Source organism: Caretta caretta, chromosome 27, assembly GCF_965140235.1.
Source record: "Caretta caretta isolate rCarCar2 chromosome 27, rCarCar1.hap1, whole genome shotgun sequence".
NCBI classification, from domain to species: domain Eukaryota; kingdom Metazoa; phylum Chordata; order Testudines; family Cheloniidae; genus Caretta; species Caretta caretta.
In genome coordinates, this window is record NC_134232.1 from 15,847,240 (window position 1) to 15,868,122 (window position 20,883).

The 20,883-nt window shown below is 56.2% G+C and overlaps 1 protein-coding gene across 4 annotated transcripts; it reads right to left on the reverse strand.

Annotated features, from left to right (window-relative positions):
- Positions 1–372: 372 nt before the first annotated feature.
- PTGES3L (prostaglandin E synthase 3 like) lies at positions 373–17,461 on the reverse strand. 4 transcript variants are annotated; one of them, XM_048830031.1, is made up of 17 exons: positions 17,388–17,410; positions 14,574–14,687; positions 14,350–14,416; positions 13,558–13,656; positions 11,096–11,185; positions 9,607–9,660; positions 6,730–6,855; positions 6,134–6,293; positions 4,805–4,862; positions 4,280–4,436; positions 4,031–4,147; positions 3,277–3,407; positions 3,022–3,088; positions 2,670–2,761; positions 1,861–1,915; positions 1,189–1,283; positions 379–614 (listed from the first exon to the last, which is right to left on the reverse strand). In XM_048830031.1, exons 1-17 carry the CDS (start codon positions 17,393–17,395, stop codon positions 479–481), a joined length of 1,626 nt encoding a protein of 541 aa, XP_048685988.1. In that variant the 5' UTR covers positions 17,396–17,410; the 3' UTR covers positions 379–478. The 4 variants fall into 4 exon arrangements, 3 of the variants coding, with proteins under 3 accessions (XP_048685986.1, XP_048685988.1, XP_048685987.1); XM_048830029.2 differs by lacking the exons at positions 9,607–9,660; positions 11,096–11,185; positions 13,558–13,656; ... (1 more) ...; positions 14,574–14,687; positions 17,388–17,410 and adding an exon at positions 6,984–7,323 and having other exon boundaries at positions 373–614; XR_007353822.2 differs by lacking the exons at positions 379–614; positions 1,189–1,283; positions 1,861–1,915; ... (6 more) ...; positions 6,134–6,293; positions 6,730–6,855 and adding exons at positions 7,755–8,304; positions 8,706–8,793 and having other exon boundaries at positions 17,388–17,461.
- Positions 17,462–20,883: the final 3,422 nt, after the last annotated feature.

Genomic DNA, 20,883 nt, shown 5'->3' on the forward strand with positions numbered 1-20,883 from the left:
CGGCAAATGAGGCAAAAGCCAATGATCATGGCATGCAGCACAGTGTTCCCTGGGTTTGCTGGAGGCTGGACCATGAGGGATGGCAAAGGACCTCTGCCTGGCAGTGCGGTCCCCAGCCCTGGCCAAGAATGTCAGCGCCAGTTAACGAAGCTACTTGTACCATTTATCTGGGGAAAGTTTGCAACATCATAGCCAGGCCAGTGAGAAACAGAGGGAGTCAGCCCCCCTGCCCAAATACACCTAACACTCCCTGCTCCTCTCCCCACCCAACCTCCCCACACACATACCCTGGCATACCCCGGAGCCACAGGCCTGGTCTGAGGCCAGAGCCCAGGCAGCTTGGTCGTCAGGGCTGTGCACGCACACACATCATTCTCATAACATAACTTTTATTGGTCTAGAGGGAGTCAGCAAGTGACCCTGTCGTCCCAGGTCAATGAACAGCAGATGGGGGAAATCCTCTGGCAAGGGCTGGTCCTTACTCCTCCAGGCTCTGGTGGCCAATGAAGTCCTGGAGCAGGGCCTGCACCTCTGCTCGCCTGCTCATCCTGGTCGCCTTGCCTTGGAAGCGGTCCCGTTTCCCAGCTCCTTTGCCTTCCAGCAGTTCCGCCACTCTAAAGAGACAGATGCACACGCTGAAAACAGGAGGGCTGGGTGCGCTCTTTCACACAGTCCCAAACTGGGTGTGCCTGGAGGCAGAGGAGGAAAATGGCCCGTCTGCTAATGCACTGGCCCTGCCTCAGATATTGAGCCAGATGCCAGTGAAAATCAATTCTCTGACTAAAGCAGCCAGAACTTAATTTCTCTTCATTAATAATAATTGTAGCGTAGCAGGTGTATATCAGGGCGGCCTGCTCCTTTAAGGACCAAAGGCATGGTGCCAGGCAGGCCAGCTGGCTAATCAGACCCAGCTGAGAAGGGGAGGACAGGTGTTGGCTATAAAGAGCTGCAGGAAGCAGGGGACTGACGGACTGCAGAAGAAGCGGCAGTAAGTCCCTGGGGAAGGAACACTCCAGGTGTGATGCTCTGGCTGGGTAGGAATCTCCAGCTAGAAGTTTTATTTTCCTTTTATGAGTTGGCTGGGTGTTTGGACAATAACTAGGGCTGGAGGCTGACTTGACAGCACTGATGGTTCCCCAGGCTGGTCAGGAGGGTTGCCAGACTACAGGTGGTCACAGAACAGTTTACCTGGGGCCTAATTTTTCAACCACTTCACTGGGCCCAGCCAGGAGGAAGAGCCCAGCTGCCTTCTCATCTCCCACAGTCAGGAAGAGCAGGGTATCCTGTGAAGAGAGATGGATCCTGCTGCAGAACATCTCTGCATCTCCCATCTTTGAGCAGTGAGACTTGGGAGTCCCATATGTGAGTAAGAACACCCTTTCTCTTTGCTGTGAACTAGCTACTGGAGGGGAGACTGTTTGGGGCACTAACTACCTTGGTGGGGGGTTGGAAATGGGCAACTGAGCCTTTTACTCCAGGTCACGAGCCCCATGTGGTCCTGGGTGGCAGTGACTAGTGTTTGGTGACCCCTGTGTTAAATGAGCTGGGGGGAGACAGGTGTCCGGAGCACAATGACCATTGCCATGTTTGGCTCTAACTGGCCCATTGATCAACAGGAGGGCACAGCTGGAGGAGCCAGGGAAATGAGCTCCCATCTCCCAGCGACAGGCGGGACCCCTCCAGATCACAGCTGGGGTGTATTGATGTGGGTGACAGTTTGGGCTGTAACATCCTGGGGATAATGAGGCCTTTGTTTTCAGGTCAGTGTGTTGTGAGGGCTGGTAAAGGGCGGGGAGAGGCTATGTAGGCCTTAGAGGCCAAAGTGCCAGCAGCGGCGAGGACTAGCCAGAGAGTGCTCACCTCTGTCCCGATCTCATTGGCAATGATATTCATGAACTCAGAGTCCCCGTCTTTCCTGTAAAGGGTAAAAAGCATTTTAGAGATGCCGCGGCCTAGAGAATCCAGACACACCTCTGGTGGTGGAGGCGTTCTGGCCTAAACTCTATGACAGAACCAGAAACCAACCACCCCACACAGCACACAGACCAGGCATTGCCCTGGCTTGGCTTGTGGTTTGATTTTTAGAGTTAAATTTCCCACCAGCTTCTTATCAAACCCTGTCAGGGAACTGGAAGCCAGACCTTGTGTGAGCGTACTTTGTGCCAAGGGTCAGGGCTGTGGCCTCTCATCACTGGGACAGCAATTAGCAATTTATATGGAAAAATTCTATGTTTCCCACCCACAAATGATGAATTATTGAAGTGTTTTACTCTGTAACCAAGGGAGCTCCTCAGTTTTTTTGACAATACCACCAGTGGGGAGGGATAAACAGACAAATTTACTGCTTGGCTCCAAAACCAGCAGAGTTCAACAGCCGAAATACAACCATGTTAGACTTTAATTATGAGCCCTTCCAGCAGGCCCAGGCAGCTGGTTTAATATTTTGTTTCCTTAGTTTATGTTCTCCCTTAAAGAATGGCCGGGTTTAATGGACCTCTAGTATAAACAGCCCTGAATGCACAGCAGAGGGATGCAGCTGCCATGGGACATTGTCGGCTTGTGTTATACAGGAATTCAGACGATATGATCACAATGCTCCCTTCTGGCTTTGGATGCTGCGAGTAAGACGCTGCAGCACCCGAGCCCCCTTCCCCAGATCTGTGCCTTACCTGTGCAACACAAACACTCGGCCTCGGCCTGGATTGCTTTTGAAGTTCTGCGCTGTCAAAACGGCGAGGTCTCTAAGCAAGTTCAAGTTGTTCTGCAAGGAAAGCAAACGCCATGCTGCAGACCCAAGAGTCGGCACGAGAACACGGGGATGGGATGGAGTGGAGTCGAGTCAGGGATGGAGTTTCCTGAGACAGGTGGAATGACAATTTTCACAGCCTCCACGGTCAACACAAGGGAGATTCTAAAACTTAATTCTCATTAAAGAAGATTATTCCGAATACTGTTGCTGTTACCAAAGCTCAGACCCTTGATGGAGTGACCGCAGGGGCAGGTGCTGGGCCACGACCGTACCTTCTGAAGCAGCTTCACAGAATTCTGCAGCCTCTTCACAGCTTCCACGTGCTCCTCTGCCCCATTTCTGGAAAAAACAAGGCAGAGTTCTGGCTATCAAGGCACTGGACAGAGTGGACTCCACCAATGAAGCTGCAGCAGACAACGCACCACCAGAGACAGGGGCTAGAAATGCCCTCTTTAGGGTCACATGGTGTTCCTCTCTCTGTGCGAGAAGGAAAAGCAAGGCTAGGGGAAACCGGGAAAGCACATTACTTGAGCAGCAAGGTTAATGCTTTCTCGATGCTGTGACTTCGCTCGACAGACTTCAGTACTCGATTTCCTGCCAGGAAGACCAAGTTGGTCTTGTTCTTTTTTCCTTTTTCTGTGCCAAGGAGCTTAATAACCTTAAACAAGAAACAAACACCCTGATCAGAGAGGTTCAGTGATGTGTTACACACAGCTAAAGGTCCCATTAGACCATGTGTCATTGTGAGTGTCGAGACTCTATCACCAGAATTAAACCCACTGAAATCAGCCTTCAGGTATAGCCACAAAATAGATGAGACACTTTCATTAGCCATGTGCCATGCTGTCTAACGCACCTGGACCTGGTGTGTCAACCAGCCATCTATACCCTAATGTCCCACCCCACAGCACACCAGGCATGCCAACTGGAAGGGAAGGGTCATTTGACTTATCACGCTGACTGTAAGGACATTGAAACCCAGAGGCAGCTCTGGAATTAAATTTTCATCTAATTCTGCATGAAGAACATGGGATTCTTCACTGGTGGCAAACCCACACTAGTGCAGTGGTGTAGGGGGAAGTGAGTGGACAATGGTAACCACACAGGGTGCAGGGCTGTGTCCTACCACTCTCACTCTGGCTTGTGATTGAGGTTCTCTGCCCAACAGGGACAATCTGCAGAAGGACTGTAAGTCCTTCGGATCCGGGGACTCCTACTGTACCAGCTGATCTACAGGCCGGTGCCTGAGCACTAAAGGTGCTGAAGCAGTGCAGCCCTTACCTGCAGGTCACTTAAGTTGGAGACGTGAGTCCCGCAGCACATGTTGTCATCGATGCCCTCGATGCTTATGATACGCACTGGCCCTGTGTGGTCATCTGGCAAACCGCGGCTTCTCACCTGGGAAGAGAACCAGAAAGGCGAGCATGGCAACTCATATCCCTGGGACTAAAAGGAGACTGGGTGGCATACTCCCCTCTGCCCCAGATGGCTCTGGAATGAATTTTGCCAGCATCCTCCATTGCTACTCACCATCTCAATCTCTGGGTCGTCCTCAGAATGCTCCCTCACCACCACAGGAATACGGGCCCGGATTTTCTCATTCACATTCTTCTCTAGGGCCTCCACCTGTTCTGCTGTCACCGAGGGCGTGTCCAGCTCGATGACAGTGCGCTGATGGCCTAGCTCCCTGCAAGGACCACAAACATCAGACACACCTGCCAATACAGAGGACACAAGCTCAAAAGTCCCTCTGTGCAACGCTGGGCATGGTACAGGAGAAGCACCTTTGAATTCTGTTACTGGAGCAAAGCACTTGCATTTTCTCTCTCTCACTCGATGTGCGTTTCTGAGCAAAGGGAACAGGAAGGCAGAGCAATGCTCCACATAGCTTCTCTCAGTGCGGTCACTTCTCCCAGGCCCTCTGCAGCCGAGTGGAATGTCTCTGCACGCCCTACTCTGTGCATTTATCAACATTCATCCCTCAGGATCCAGCACTGGGACACAAGCCAAACAAGTTTTAAGGACAGAGTTAAAAGGAACACTTTTCCTGCTCACCATGAAGTTGTTTTGAATCCAAACATCTGATCTGCAAGGGCAGTGATGAGATGCTGCCCTGGAAAAGAAGTGCAAGTAATGGCTGTGAGGCTTTTAGTTTATTTTTACTATTCTCACACACACAAAAAACTACTCCCCCAGCCTTCCCTAGGAACCAAAGAATGTGACTGCCTGTTGAGAGGAGTTCAAATCAGACAGCATATCTCTGCTCCAAGTCTTCTAAAATCATTTGTTTATGACCCAGGACAGCGCCTGCAGGGATAGCACCTACCTTCTCAAGAGGTCCAGAAATACCAGCAAACCAGCCCCTCTTAAGAGAGAACTAAGTGGTCACTAGCCACATCACCTGCAGAAGGAGTCATCGGTATCCAAAACCATTCTGGGATCATGGGTGACATGACAGTGCTTCAGGGGCAAGTCTTGTCCTTGCCCAGCAGGGCATGACAAACACACAGAAAGCACTGCAGAGTTTTGAACACCATGACAGGGTCTTATTTTAACAGGCTCTAATAATACTTCCCTTTTCGGTAGGCTGTTCAGTAACCCCCTGCCCCCAGTACCTGCCCGCACCTGAATGAGGCAAAGAGACCCTGGCAGCATCTATCACACCCCCAGGCCTCCCTGGCTTATAGAAATGCACTCAACACCCACGAAATGCATAGGGTTGCCAAATGTCCAGTTTTCGAGCGGAATGCCAAGCCAAGAAGGGACCCTGGCGGCTCTGATCAGCACCCCTGACCTGGCCATTAAAAGTCTGGTCAGTGGCGCAGCAGGACTAAGGCAGGCTCCCGGAGGCTCCAAGAAGCAACAGCATGTCCTTACTCCGGCTCCTATGTGTAGGGGTAGCCAGGGGGCTCCACACGCTGCCCCTGCCCCAAGCGCTGGCTTCACAGCTCCCATGGGCCGGGAACTGCGGTGGCGCCCGCAGCCGGGAAAGCACGCAGAGCCGCCGGGAAAGCACGCAGAGCCACCTGGCTGCGCCTTTGTGTAGGAGCCAGAGGGGGGACATGCCGCTGCTTCCAGGAGGCACCTGAGGCAAGCGCCACCCAGAGCCTGCACCCCAGACCTCCTCCCACACCCCTGCCCCAGCCCTGATACCCCTCCCACCCTCCAAACCCCTCAATCCCAGCCTGGAGCCCCCTCCTGCACCCCAACCCCCTGAGCCAGCCAAGTGAGTGGGGTGGTGGAGCGAGCGGGGGGAGGGCCTAGGAGAAGGGGTGGAGCAAGGGTGTTTGGGATGAAGCTGGCACCCCAGGAAACGCAGCGCCCCAGTCCTAGGAGCGTTTCGGGCCAGGTGCCAACAGCCCCGCAGGGCCCAAGGCGGGTCACCTGAGTGCTGCTGCATGTGGTCAAACCTCCTCTCCCAGTCCACCGTCAGCAGCACCTCGCTGCCCGGCGCCAGCGGGCTCTGCACAAAGTGGAGGGCAGCCGGGCCCTGCCGCGTCACGCGGAGCACGGGGATGTCATCGATAAGCCCCCGGTCGCTGGGCTGCGGGGAGGAGCATTCGGTCAGCTGCCGGTCTGCGCCCCCGTACCTGGGCCGCGCCCCCACCCCACCCCCCGTACCTAGGCCCCGCTCCCCCGTACCTGGCCTGCGCCCTCTGCCCCCCGTACCTAGCCCGTGCTCCCCCGTACCTGGCCTGCACCCCTGCCCCCCATACCTAGCCCGTGCTCCCCCGTACCTGGCCTGCGCCCTCTGCCCCCCATACCTCACCCTGCCCCCCCGTACCTGGCCTGCACCCCTGCCCCCCATACCTAGCCCACGCCCCCCCCCCCCGGAGCTGGCCCCTGCCCCCCCGGAGCTGGCCCCCGTACCTCGCCCCTGCCCTCCCGTACCCGGCCCCGCCCCCTGCCCCCCCGTACCCGGCCTGCGCCCCCCCGTACCTGGTCCCCGGCCCCCACCCCCCACGCTCGCCCCCCCGCACCTGGCCCCCGCCCTCGGGGAAGAGAATCGTGTCCTCCAGCACCACGTGGAAGCCCCGCAGCGTCTCCTTCGCGCCGCCTTCGGCCGGCAGCTCCGCGGGGCGGCACGACGCGACCCTGGTGGCGAACTGCAAATGGGGGGCGTCACGCGGGGCCCGGCGCGCGCCTGTCACGCGTGGGAGCCTCGCGCAAGGGCCCCGCAGCAGCGCGCGGTCCCCCCCCCCCCCGCACCCGCCCCGCCCCGCGGCCCTCGCACCTGCCGGGCCCAGCTGTCCCTCTGGCACTGGAACACCATCGCGGCAGCCGGCGCCGGGACAGACAGCCGGCGGGAGGGGACGGCGCGCGGGAGGGGAGAGACCACCGCCGAACGCGAGCTGCGTGCGGAGACGGCGAGCGGGAGGGGACACAGCGCCGGGAACGCGGACGGGGACGGCGAGCGGGAGGGGACACGGGGCCGGCGAAGACGGATGGGGACGGCGAGCGGGAGGGGACACAGGCCCGGGAACGCGGATGGGGACGGCGAGCGGGAGGGGACAGAGGGCCGGGAACGCGGATGGGGACGGCGAGCGGGAGGGGACAGAGGGCCGGAAACGCGGATGGGGACGGCGAGCGGGAGGGGACACACGGCGCGAGGGGATGACGCCATGTGCCTGTCTCCCCCACAGGGCCCACCTGCTTTCCCCTGGCGCTCACCCCCACGTGTCCCGCGTCCCCCATGTCTCACCCTGTGGCCCACGTGTCCCCCGGGACCCACGGCCCGTCCTATGGGTCTGGGTTTGGGGGGGGTCTGCGAGCGCCCCCCCCACCTGGGCGGGCTGAACCTGCCCCTCGCTGGGGCAGCAGCCTGGCCTGGGGGCGGGGGTGTCTCAGCTTCTCCCCTGGACCCTGCCAGCGCCAGCCCCGTAGCCGCCCCCAGAGACGAGGGCCGCCCGGTGCCCTCTGTGCCCTGGGCAGGGTGGCCTCTCGGGCACTTGGAGACGGGCCCCAGCGTGGCCGGCAAACCCAGACACAGGAACAGCAGCCGGCCTGGCAGGATTATCCTTTATTAACCGGCCTTCTCTCCACTTTGCTTCCCCCCGGCAAACGCCCGGGAGAGACGGGCGAGCGGAGAAAGGTCCCGGGACAAGAGGAACAAGGGGCAGGCCCCGAGCAGGGACGGCAGCTAAATCTGAGCCCCAACAGCCCAGAGCCAGAGAGGGAGGGAGGGAAGTGACTCAGGCTGGTTCTTGGCAGTGTAAGTGGCAGTAATGGGGTGAAATGAGACACAGGAACCTGACTGCCACTGAACGGCGTCCGGCTGTGGAACAGTCTCCTAATGGAAGTGGTGGCAGCTCCAGGGCTTAGCGTGTTTGAAACGAGACTGCCCAATGCAATAGGAAACAGTCCCACGCTGGGTCCGACTTCAAGGGCGGGCAAAATGGGCCCAGCAGGGCTTTTCCAGTTCTAGGGTCCATGATTGTGCAATTTGGAGCCAAAGTCTGAAGCAGGCGAGTCCCTGGCGCGTTTGAACCACCGTGGCACTTACACTGCGACCTCCCTCCCCCACTCGCTTCATCGCAGCAGCTGCTGTCATGTCTCTGTGGGGAAAAACAAGGCAGTCAGCAAATGCGCCGTGCAGCCCTGAAGTGCAAAATGGGCCCCTGGGTGGGGACAGAGCAGGGAGTCAGGCCTCAAGGGGAGAGAAGGGACAGGATGAGAGCAGGGGGACAGTCAGGCCCACAGGGGAGACAAAGTAGTACAGGGAATAGTGGGAAGGCAGGCAGCTCTGTCACTCTCAGGTGATCCAGTGAATGCCAGCGCACCCAGCTCTCCCAAACCAGGAAGACAATTTGAAGGGCAGAGAATACGGGCTGCTTCCAGTGCTCTCTTCCCTGCCAGCCTCCCCCTAAGTCCATTCAGATCCCAGAGGGCATTTGCCAGTGCAGCGAGGGGTGATACATGCACTAATCCGGGTCACTGTCAGCAGGTCTGCACGCACATCTCCCATCAAGTACCAGGCCCAGCTGCAGCCAGATAGTGCTTCAGGGCAGTTCTTACCACCAGGGTCTGTGCTTTCAAATGTCATCCTGGAAAAGAGATGGAAAGTTGGACAGTGAGTCTAGAAAGGACACGGAGTGTTTCCCTTAATGCTACGTGTGACCATAGAATGGAGTGAAACAAGGACAGTCCATGGTACCAGACACCCTGGGACCCAGGCAAGTTAGAAATGCTCAAGACTTCCAGTTTTTCCAGGACCCTGAAATATATGTTGGGCCTAGAGTGTGGAAGGAAACCCTGAAAAACCAGCCTCGGCCACATGCTGCTGGGCATAAGCTAATGGCCACAGGGTCTGGAAGGAACCCTGCCTTGACGAGCTGCACTTCGTATCTGGTCAGGAACATAATGAGGGTTTTCAGCATCAGGGATTGGCTACTGGCACAGGCTGGATACCACACTAGACAGGCCAGTCCTCTGTTCTAGTTGTACAGGTTTGATACTGAATTAGATGCATCATTTGTTCCTCTGCACCCCAGGGTAGCAGGAGGTGGGATTCCTTGCTGGTTCCTTTCCTGCTCCTCCTGTGTTCCTAAACGTATTTTTCAGTGAACGGGGCAATGACAGTTATGCTGGGAGGTGTTCCCACAGTTACACAGAGCAGGTCTCCACACCCAGAACACAGGGCCGCTTAGCATAGTGGAAGTTCAGAGAACTGTTGGCCTAGAAGAGGTTTGGCTTTAGTCCATGCTGAGACGAGGCTCCACATTGGCTGGCAGAGATGGAGCAGCTGGGAGCCAGGCTTGGGCACTGGGATGAAATGGAGGGCCAGAGGCAAAGAGCCCGGATTTGTAAAACCACCCAGAACTTGCTGTCTCAGCAAGGCAGTGACCAACTGTACTTACATCGAGGTCGTCCATTGCAGGGGGTGTGCCTTTAACAGTGACCTTCTGCAGGAGCTGGACAGGAAACAGACAGTCATGAGAATAAAGAAAGGAACCCACAACAAAGGTGGCAGGGCTGGAGTCACTTCTGCTCCCAGGCAGTGCCTTCCACCCCCAGGAATCCCAGCTGCCCCTTGTGACACAGACCCACAGCGGGGAGAGGGAGAAGCTGTGCATGTGTTGTGCATGGTTGGCTCAGCTGGTTCGTCCAAACCTTGCTCAGCGTGGGTGCTAGGCTGGAAGGGACTTTGGCTGCAGGTTGTACCCCAAGGTTTCCACTGGATTTTAGCCCAGGGGCAGTGGCCATCTTGGACCCTCCTCACTCCTGTTGAAAGCAGCTCCCATAATGGTGCTCTATGTAAGACAGACCCCCTGCTATCGTGGGGTAGGATGGTTGATCAGCTGGATGGGGCACTGGATTGGGTTGCAAAAGACCGAGTTCAATCCCTGGCTCAGTCAGACTCCCTGTGTGACCTTGGACAAGTCCCTTATCTCAGGGCCTGTTCCCCCTCTGTACCATGGGGTTGATGCTTCCCTGTCTCTCAGGGGGGCTGTGAGGCTAAATGCAGTGACTGGGAGGTGCTCAGATACTCATGGGGGCCAGATAAGTACCTAGCTAGACAGAAATAGCAGGGCTTCTACTCCATAGTTCTCCCACTATCGCTCTTACTCCTCCCTGGCTGTGAATTAAGATCCATGTCCTGCTATTATTGTCCATACCTCACCTCTCCAGTTCGGGCAAAGCCATGGTGCATTTCTGCTGCTAGCCAGTTGGTGGAGATACTGAGCCACACACCAACAGCCACAGCTGAAATTTCTCTTACCCAGTGTTACCTGGGCTGCAGGTTGAGAACCACAGCGCGCCCCCACAGACCCCTATGCCCAACGCCTCCCGCCCAGAGACCCCTCCACAAAGTGGGGCCAGCCAGCAGCCCCAGACCCCTGCCATGCTGGGCAGCCTGGACCCCACTGGGTGGGCAAGCGGCCTTTAGGACACAGCTGGGCCACAGCATTGTGCTAATTAGGCCGTGGATTGAGAACTGCTGCTCTAACCATTCAGTCTGGAGTCAACAGTGAATTTTTAAGGCAAGCTGGGACATTACCCAGGCAGTGCCTGGTGGAGATGTTGGTTTTAGGGACAGTCATTTAATCACATTAATTGAGTCTCACAATAGGTTTTACAAAGTGCAGGAGCACTTGCCTGTATTGTATAATTGACACTTTACTGATACTAATGCTCAGACTTTCCTCCTGACCCAAGAACTTGGCATTGAGTAACATGAAACAAGGATAACTGAGGAAGGCCCCCTACAACACCTGCGCCCAGAAGGTCTCGCCCCCAGCGGGTACTGCATACTCCGCATGGGGCCTCAGGTCACTGCTTGGGATCTTGTGATGCCGCTATCCCACTGCTCAGACCCAAATATAAATGCAGTAACCTAAGACTTACCTCTGCATACTGCTCAGCCATGGCCCTTTCCACCTCCTCATCCCCTTCCCAGTCTCGCCAGTTATCAAAGTCCACAAACAGCCAGACTGGCTATGAGCAAGCAGGAGAAACAGCATCACAACAGGGCAGCGCAGCACCGAATGCAGCAAGTCTGATGCCTTTGGGGGGCGGGGGGACTGGCTGGGGATGGGATATGGACAAAGAGGGGGGAGAGGGGGAGTTATGAGGCCTTCCACCTTTAGAGTCTGGTTCCACCCCAGCCTGAGTTTGAGGATTTAAGGCACTTATGGAGATTTGGCCCAGACCAGTTGTGCCCAGCAGTCACTACCGGCTGATGGCTGTTCAGCAGCCCCTTGTCAGCAGTCCAGCATGGGGCTCTGTTGTCATGAACTGAATAGTGGTGTAATTCATAGATATTAAGGTCAGAAGGGACCATTATGATCATCTAGTCCGACCTCCTGCACAACGCAGGCCACAGAATCTCACCCACCCACTCCTGCGAAAAACCTCTCACCTATGTCTGAGCTATTGAAGTCCTCAAATCGGGGTTTAAAGACTTCGAGGAGGAGAGAATCCTCCAGCAAGTGACCCGTGCCCCATGCTACAGAGGAAGGCGAAAAACCTCCAGGGCCTCTTCCAATCTGCCCTGGAGGAAAATTCCTTCCCGACCCCAAATAGGGCCATCAGCTAAAACCTGAGCATATGGGCAAGATTCACCAGCCAGACACCCAGGAAAGAATTCTCTGTAGTAACTCAGATCCCACCCCATCTAACATCCCATCACAGGCCATTGGGCCTATTTACCATGAATATTTAAAGATCAATTAATTGCCAAAATCATATTATCCCATCATACCATCTCCTCCATAAACTTAATCGAGTTTAATCTAAAAGCCAGATAGGTCTTTTGCCCCCACTGCTTCCCTTGGAAGGCTATTCCAGAACTTCACTCCTCTGATGGTTAGAAAACTTCGTCTAATTTCAAGTCTAAACTTCCCAATGACCATTTTGTATCCATTTGTTCTTGTGTCCACATTGGTACTGAGCTTAAATAATTCCTCTCCCTCTCCGGTATTTATCCCTCTGATATATTTAGAGAGAGGAATCATATCTCCCCTCAACCTTCTTTTGGCTAGGCTAAACAAGCCAAGCTCCTTAAGTCTCCTTTCATAAGACAGGTTTTCCATTCCTCGGATCATCCTAGTAGCCCTTCTCTGCACCTATTCCAGTTTGAATTCATCCTTCTTAAACATGGGAGACCAGAACTGCACACAGTATTCCAGGTGAGGTCTCACCAGGGCCTTGTATAACGGTACTAAAACCTCCTTATCTCTACTGGAAATACCTCGCCTGATGCATCCCAAGACCGCATTAGCTTTTTTCACGGCCACATCACATTGGTGGCTCATAGTCATCCTATGATCAACCAATACTCCAAGGTCCTTCTCCTCCTCCTCCGTTACTTCTAATTGATGCGTCCTCCGCTTATAACTAAAATCCTTGTTATTAATCCCTAAATGCATGACCTTCAGCTTCTCACTATTAAATTTCATCCTATTACTATTACTCCAGTTTACAAGGTCATCCAGATGTTCCTGTATGATATCCCGGTCTCTCTCTAAATTGGCAATACCTCCCAGCTTTGTATCATCCGCAAACTTTATTAGCACACTCCCACTTTTTGTGCCGGGGTTAGTAATAAAAAGATTGGTCCCAAAACTGATCCCTGAGGAACTCCACTGGTAACCTCCCTCCAGCCTGACAGTTCACCTTTCAGTAGGACCTGTTGTAGTCTCCCCTTTAACCAATTCCTTATCCACCTTTCAATTTTCATATTGAGCCCCATCTTTTCCAATTTAACTAATAATTCCCCATGTGGCACGGTATCAGACGCCTTCCTGAAATAGAGGTAAATTAGATCCACTGTGTTTCCTTTGTCTAAAAATTCTGTTACTTTCTCAAAGAAGGAGATCAGGTTGGTTTGGCACGATCTACCTTTTGTAAACCCATATCTACCTTTTATAAAACCATGTGGTGGTGCCTAGGAGCTCTGCTCATGGTTCAGGGCCCTTCCGTGCAGGGCGTTGCACACACAGAACAGAGAGAAGGTTTCTGTCCCAAGGAGCTTAGGAGTCCAAGCTGCCCCCCCCCAGGGTCTCACCCATCAGGGCTGAGCCAGGTGCAGTGAGTGGTGCTAGGCTGGTGTCTGTGGTACCTGCTCTATAGCCAGAGGATTTCAGTCTCTGGGAGCTGCTTACCTGGCGCCTTTCACCAGCACTAAACAGGGCATAAAATCCAAACCAGCAATGCCAGAGCATAGCAGCAGACTGTGCTGTGCCAACCCCTGGCAGTGCCCACACTGCATAGCATGGCACCCACAGGTGGGAGAAACTCTCAGCTTTTCACTGAGGAAAAACCGACTCCAAAGGAAGGGGCCCCGGCTGCTCAGGCCCTGGGTTTACCTTGATGTTCTCCTTGGTGAGGCGCGGCCATGCCACCTTCTCCTTCCACTTCCTTATGAAGCAGGTGATGGAGCGGTCAGAGCGCTTCTGCTGCGAGTCCTGCCAAGGGACAGAACAAAGACACCTTGCCTGACATGGCTTCTGGGCACCTCTCTCCCTCTCAATAAGCCAAGATGCCCAGAATTAAAATGGAGCCCTTCCCAAGCTCTGAGACACATGGAAAAGTCCCTGGAGACCAAGACTCAGCCTGCAGGAATTGAGGTGCAAATCTGGGCATGGGAGAGCTGGCTATAAGAGGAGAATGCAGGAGAAGAGGGGGCTTTCCTGGGGATACCTGTGACAGCCTTGAACCATCTTCTCCATGCAGCTGGGCCTGCTGGGTGTCTCTAATTCACTTAGCTGGGCAAAATCCCCTGGATGCAGGCCGCGATGGCCACAACCCAAAACAAAGCATTGCTGGGGGCTGATGGGAAGGGGTGGGTAAGGCTGATGGCATAGCAGCACCAAGAGGTGCCACCTAATGGCATCCCTTGTTGGCTGTCCAGCCAGGTCCCCCAACCTCTGGGGATGGTGGGTGTCTGGGGTCATGCTCTTGTCTGAGCAATGAGATCACATGACGTGATAGGCCAGGATGGCCTTGGCCAGCATGGAGGCAAATCACTCCCCCTGTCACCCAAACTGTTCCACGGGTTGTCATAAACTCACGGTCCCTTTGGCAGCATTGAGGCCGGCAGGAGTTGGGCTCCGCGAGCATGGTTCATCCATGCCTCACTGCAAAGGGCGGCTGCTTACCTTGGAGTTCACCTTGGCATAGAGGTTGATCTCGTTGCACATCTCCACACCATCTGCATTTTTACAGCTGCCAAAACACAAACTCAGTTAGCTCAGAACTGGGCTTGGAACTCCTCTGTGACGATCTCCAAGAGGTTGCCCTGCTCTGCCCTGCACAGCTCCCGGTTCAGGGCCGTGCCATCGAGTGCCGGTTACCAGGGCCTGTAGTGGGGCTGGACACTCACCTGAACGCCACCCGGTGGTCTTCAATGTCGACTTTAACATCCGTGCTGTCCTCCACGCAGAACTCCAGGAAGACGTACCACGGGCGGTCGTACCACAGCGTTTTTGCGGGTTGCCTTGGCAAACAAGAGACCGTTCAGGAGGGATGAATCCCAGGGAGCAGAGTTAGAGCTGGCATTTCTGTACCACCTTCGTCTCACAGCACCCCACAGCAGCAGGTTGTGTGTAAGGCATTGTGCGGAGTTATCAGAGCAGCGGTAAGCTGCCCTTGTTACACCAATCCGGGCCAGACGATTGGCATGTAGGAACAGGGAGCGGGCGAGCCCAGGAAAAGGGGGCAGGAGAGAAGCTGGCTGCAGATTCATCAAACCTGTTGTTACACTTCCAAAAAGCATCATTTGTGCTTTTGAGAGTGAAGTTATTGTACAGTCTGCGTGTGCAAGGCCAAGGAACGGCCCTTACTAAGCACAATCGCTCACGGGAACGCAGTCCCAACCCCCCAGGCCGCTGCCTTTGCCCCGGAGAGTGCCCAGGCAAGCGCTGCTGGGCAAGAGGTCTGAGGAAAACACCAAGATCTGGAAAACAACAAGGAGTCTGGTGGCCCTAGTCTTAAGGTGCCACCAGACTCCTTGTTGTTTTTGTGGACACAGACTAACATGGCTACCCCCTGATACTAGATCTGAAAAGTCATCCCTGCCTGCCAGGCAGAGCCCCAGAGAGCCCCTGCCACTGCACCATGGGGTCTGGGCCGTGGGGAAAGAGGAGCTGTGGGGCCCGGGGAGCAGGGTTTTGTTTAATCCGTAGTGAGCAGAGTCTGAAATAAATCGGGGCATGCTGACTGCACTGCTGGGCATCCCTCCACGTTTCACTGGGCCCTGCTGGCTGCCACCAGGTAACAGAGATTCGCACCGACTCAGAACAAATTCATTCAGCGTCTGTAACTGCCAGTGAAGCCCAGCCCCTAGGGAGACTTTGCTTTTCTGGGGACAGATTCCGGGGGTCGCCCTACTGCCATGTGGTCTCATTCACCTGAGCAGCCCCCTGCTTTATAGTCACCTCTCTTCTTTGCCCCATAGGCGGCTGCCATCTGCAAGAGCCGAAGGCTGCAAGGCCCGTAAGCAGCCTGGGCTGAGGCTCAGGGAAGCAAATTCCCATTTCCCCATGGCATTTGCCTCTGCTTCTCAGCAGGGCAAGGGCAGGAGACAAGGCAGCCCAAGCAGGGCCCAGAATTCACCGTGGAGTCGTGTTACAGGAGCCCTCTACATTCCGCTGGCCCGGGCCACCCAGGATCTGACTGCACACGCTGCAGCAACCAGCCTCCCCGGCCAGCCCATGGACTTGGGCGAGCCAGCTTGGCTGGTGCTCTCCAGCTAGCTGTGCAGACAGGCTTTGAGGTTGCAGCTTGGGCTCTGAAGCTCACCCCCCTCTGGAGGCTTCAGAGCCTGAGGTCCTCCAGCCCCAACTTAAAGAGTTGTCTACGTAGCTATTTGGAGAGCACTAGCCCAAGCCCTGCTAGCCCAAGCCCTGCTAGCCCAAGCCTGTCCCCCATGGCAGGGAGGCTCCTGGCCTGGGCTGTGTGTGTTCCCTGAGTGACACAGCCTTCCCTCCCCCTGTGTGGTGGGGCAAGGAGGGGCCCCGGGCCAGCTGGGATGTCTCACAGGAGTTCCTAGGGCTGGAATAAGTGGGAGTGTTTCCAACATGCAGGACGCTTTCCAGGTTCCCGTCAGACAGGAAAAGTCCCAGCTGAGGGTGTGAGTGTCCCAGCGACCCAAGTGGGGGCTGGCGGTCGCTGGGGTGGCCCGAGGGGGGTCCCGGGGGTCCCGTCCCAGACGGGGGGGGGGCAGTGACCCAAGTGGGGGCTGGCGGTCGCTGGGGTGGCCCGAGAGGGGTCCCGGGGGTCCCGTCCCAGATGGGGGGGGCAGTGACCCAAGTGGGGGCTGGCGGTCGCTGGGGTGGCCCGAGAGGGGTCCCGGGGGTCCCGTCCCAGACGGGGGGGGCAGTGACCCAAGTGGGGGCTGGCGGTCGCTGGGGTGGCCCGAGAGGGGTCCCGGGGGTCCCGTCCCAGACGGCGGGGGGGCAGTGACCCAAGTGGGGGCTGGCGGTCGCTGGGGTGGCCCGAGGGGGGTCCCGGGGGTCCCGTCCCAGACGGCGGGGGGGCAGTGACCCAAGTGCGGGCTGGCGGTCGCTGGGGTGGCCCGAGGGGGGTCCCGGGGGTCCCGTCCCAGACGGCGGGGGGGCAGTGACCCAAGTGGGGGCTGGCGGTCGCTGGGGTGGCCCGAGGGGGGTCCCGGGGGTCCCGTCCCAGACGGCGGGGGGGCAGTGACCCAAGTGGGGGCTGGCGGTTGCTGGGGTGGCCCGAGGGGGGTCCCGGGGGTCCCGTCCCAGACGGCGGGGGGGCAGTGACCCAAGTGGGGGCTGGCGGTCGCTGGGGTGGCCCGAGGGGGGTCCCGGGGGTCCCGTCCCAGACGGCGGGGGGGCAGTGACCCAAGTGGGGGCTGGCGGTCGCTGGGGTGGCCCGAGGGGGGTCCCGGGGGTCCCGTCCCAGACGGGGGGGGGGCAGTGACCCAAGTGGGGGCTGGCGGTCGCTGGGGTGGCCCGAGAGGGGTCCCGGGGGTCCCGTCCCAGACGGCGGGGGGGCAGTGACCCAAGTGGGGGCTGGCGGTCGCTGGGGTGGCCCGAGAGGGGTCCCGGGGGTCCCGTCCCAGACGGGGGGGGCAGTGACCCAAGTGGGGGCTGGCGGTCGCTGGGGTGGCCCGAGGGGGGTCCCGGGGGTCGCGTTCCCCGCGGGTCCAGGCTGCCGCCCGCCCCACACTCACCTCGCCATGGCCGGGCTGGCTCTGGAGGCGGTGCCCGGCCGCCGCTATTTTGGGCTGCGGGCGGAGCTCGGGCCGCTTCAGCTGTCAGCGCCCGTCAGGGACACGCTGCGCCCGGCCCGACCCCGCGGGACCCGGCTCCCCGCTGTGGCCGGGATCCCCCAGCCCGGGCCACCGAGCCCCCCGCGGCACCCTGCGCTGTCATAGGCTGAGATGGGGGTGGGGGTCAGGACTCCTGGGTTCTAGTCCTGCTGCGGGAGGGGGGTATCTAGGGCTTGGGGCTAGGACTCCTGGGTTCCTTTCTTGACGGTGCCACTGGCTTGCTCTGACCTTGGCCAAATCACTTTCCCCATGCCGTGACTCAGTTTCCCCTTCTGTCGTGGGGATAGTGGCCTCTATCCTGAGGGGCTGTGGATGACAGGGGCTGTAGAAGGGCACGTTCCAGAAGTGACCCCCCTCCCGTGGGGCAGCTTGGGGGTGCGTAGGAGCCATTGGTGCTGGAGCTGCATCACAGCGGGTCCTCAGCCCCTCCTGCCTCCTCCCCACCAAGCCAAGGCCAGCAGGGAGCATGGTCCCTCCACCCAGATTCGTACAGCACTGGGGATGATTACGCCCAGTCTGCGGGTGCCAAGGGGGCGCTGATCCCAGCACCATGTGGTCAGGGGTGCAAGAACCCCGCACCTGGGAGCAACCTCTCTTGTGCAGAGGTGAGAGCAGCCACCTGGTCACAGGCAAGGTGAAATGGGGTGACTCGAGTGGGGTCCCGGGGGTCCCGTCCCAGGCGGGGGGGGGCAGTGACCGGGGGGGGCAGTGACCCAAGTGGGGGCTGGCGGTCACTCTCTATTGCCTATAGCTAACCCCTGCCCTGTGTATAGGGTACTAGGACAGGAGGACCCCCGAAAGGCCTGGGAGCCCCCCCCCCCATGCTCTCTGTTGCCTACTGCTGCAGCTGGGTTAAGCACAGTTGACAGTGGGAAAACAAACACCAGAGATGCAGATCGCTGGTGTGGCCCCTTTCCCCCTTGGCTTAGGCTGGAGCATGTGGGTCCTGGCTCACTTACCCTGGAGAGAGAACTGAGGGCATAAGCGACTGACGAGTTGTGATACATGAGCCAGATAAACAAGAGTGCAGGTAACAGGAGGAAAGAGTCCAGCTCCAGACCAGTCTCCTCCTGGAGGGCAGGGGAGTTACGGTTCTGGGGCTTTGTGAGTAGTGGCTTCCTCTGGAGGCTCAGACACAGGAGGCTGGACTGGAGCGGGGGAGGCAGTGACTGCGTTCCTCTAACCCTGAAACCTAATGCCAAGGGTGGGGGCCTGAGGTGGTACTAGAGCTTGTGCTGCCCTTGGTGGACTAGCCAGTGTCCATCCCCTGCTAGCCCAGCGTCACCCAGATAAACGGTCACTGGCGGTTTGCTGCCCCCCAATATTATGCTGTCCCAAACTACCTTGCCTGTTGCATCCTATACGGGGAATCTCGGCCCTGATAGGACCCACCGGATTGGTAATTCTCTTTAGGTCAATAGGATGTGGGGTGTCAGTACCAAGAGCTGTGGGGAAAACGCCCTCTCCTCTCCCATGCCTTGCATACGGCCCCTCTGCTAATTTGGCTTTGTCCATGTTGATATTCAGAGCAGCAGCCAGGCCTGGCCTGTCACTCTGTGTGCTCTTGAGCGGAGTGGTTCTGACCCAGCCCTGCTAAAGCTGGGGTCAAGGGGAGCTGTGGTGCTCAGCACCTCTGAAAATCAGACCACTTATTTGGGTGCCCAATATGGATTTAGGCCCTACATTTTAGGCAGCTAAGTTTGAGAAAATTGCCCACAGGTTCCATTTCTGGCTGTACGGCTGTCTTGCTATGTAACCTTCACCTCTCTGTGCTTGTCTGCCTGTCTCACCAACTGCGAGGGTGAATAGGGTGGTGTCTACAGTGACCAGATGTCCCGATTTTATAGGGACAGTCCCAGTTTTTGAGTCTTTTTCTTATATAGGCTCCTATTACCCCCATCCTGATTTTTCACATTTGCTGTCTGGTCACCCTAGTTGTATCAGTAAGTTGTGGCAAAGATGAAAAGCCCTGTAGAAATGCCTGATACAATCTAATGTGTCTACTGTTCATAAAAAGAACATGCATCACTCAGATTCCTTCTGGCTAGAACATTTATCCTCTCATTGCATTTCTACAATCACAAGTCTGAGAAGAATATGCAAAGGGGTGAACTTGCAGATCTAAATGATGGTTTTCCCCTTCATCATCTGGGACACATGCACTCCCACTGGGACATCCCCATCCATTACCATATAAATTAAAATTACCAGGGGAAGCAGGATTGCTGCTTCCATAAAGCTTTACTCAAGAAAAACTCTTGCAGCAAAATCTCCCATTGCCATTTCCAAAAAGACAGCTGGCTGCAATCTGTGTCTTAATGAGGCTGAACTTTAAAGTGAAAACTCTCTGCTTGAGTCCTTTAACCCGGCATTCTCATTAATTCCACCTGTAATGAAGGCTACAGTGGTTCATGGACAGCAGGAATTGTATTTGTCTCGCACAGTCCTGTCACCGTCCTGATTTCAACTGCAGAAGTAAATAAAAATGATTTACCATGGATACATGCGAGTCTCTTACTGAAAACAAAATGATTCTGCGGAAGTTTCCTTTAATGAATCATAGATGACTGAGAGGCTCTGTGCGGCACTCTCCAGCTGGGGTATTTTTCATTGCTGATGGCTTGATTCTGCAGGTTCCACTTTTTACCCTTTAGTTACTGATGGTTAAGTGTGATGTGAGGGCTAAGGATTATTTTGGTTGTTCTCCATGACAACACCAGTTACAATAACAAACTTCTTCCCTGCAAGCTGGACAATTGTCATGTCATGGTCTCCCCAACCTAACCTCTGTGGAGTGACCTTACATTGGTGAGGCCTCATCTGGAGTACTGTGTCCAGTTTTGGGCCCCACACTTCAAGAAGGATGTGGATAAATTGGAGAGAGTCCAGCGAAGGGCAACAAAAATGATTAGGGGACTGGAACACATGAGTTATGAGGAGAGGCTGAGGGAGCTGGGATTGTTTAGCCTGCAGAAGAGAAGAATGAGGGGGGATTTGATAGCTGCTTTCAACTACCTGAAAGGGGGTTCCAAAGAGGATGGCTCTAGACTGTTCTCAATGGTAGCAGATGACAGAACGAGGAGTAATGGTCTCAAGTTGCAGTGGGGGAGGTTTAGATTGGATATTAGGAAAAACTTTTTCACTAAGAGGGTGGTGAAACACTGGAATGCGTTACCTAGGGAGGTGGTAGAATCTCCTTCCTTAGAGGTTTTTAAGGTCAGGCTTGACAAAGCCCTGGCTGGGATGATTTAACTGGGAATTGGTCCTGCTTTGAGCAGGGGGTTGGACTAGATGACCTTCTGGGGTCCCTTCCAACCCTGATATTCTATGACTGCATTTGTGGAGAAAGATTATGTGTCTCCCTGTTCCTTATAGGAATCCCCTGTTTCCCTACACT

Coding starts and splice junctions, on each gene's coding strand:
- PTGES3L (XM_048830031.1), bottom strand. Junction 14,417..14,573: donor GACCACCGGGTGGCGTTCAG/GTGAGTGTCCAG, acceptor GTGTTTTGGCAG/CTGTAAAAATGCAGATGGTG. Junction 4,437..4,804: donor GGATTCAAAACAACTTCATG/GTGAGCAGGAAA, acceptor TGGTCCTTGCAG/GGAGCTAGGCCATCAGCGCA.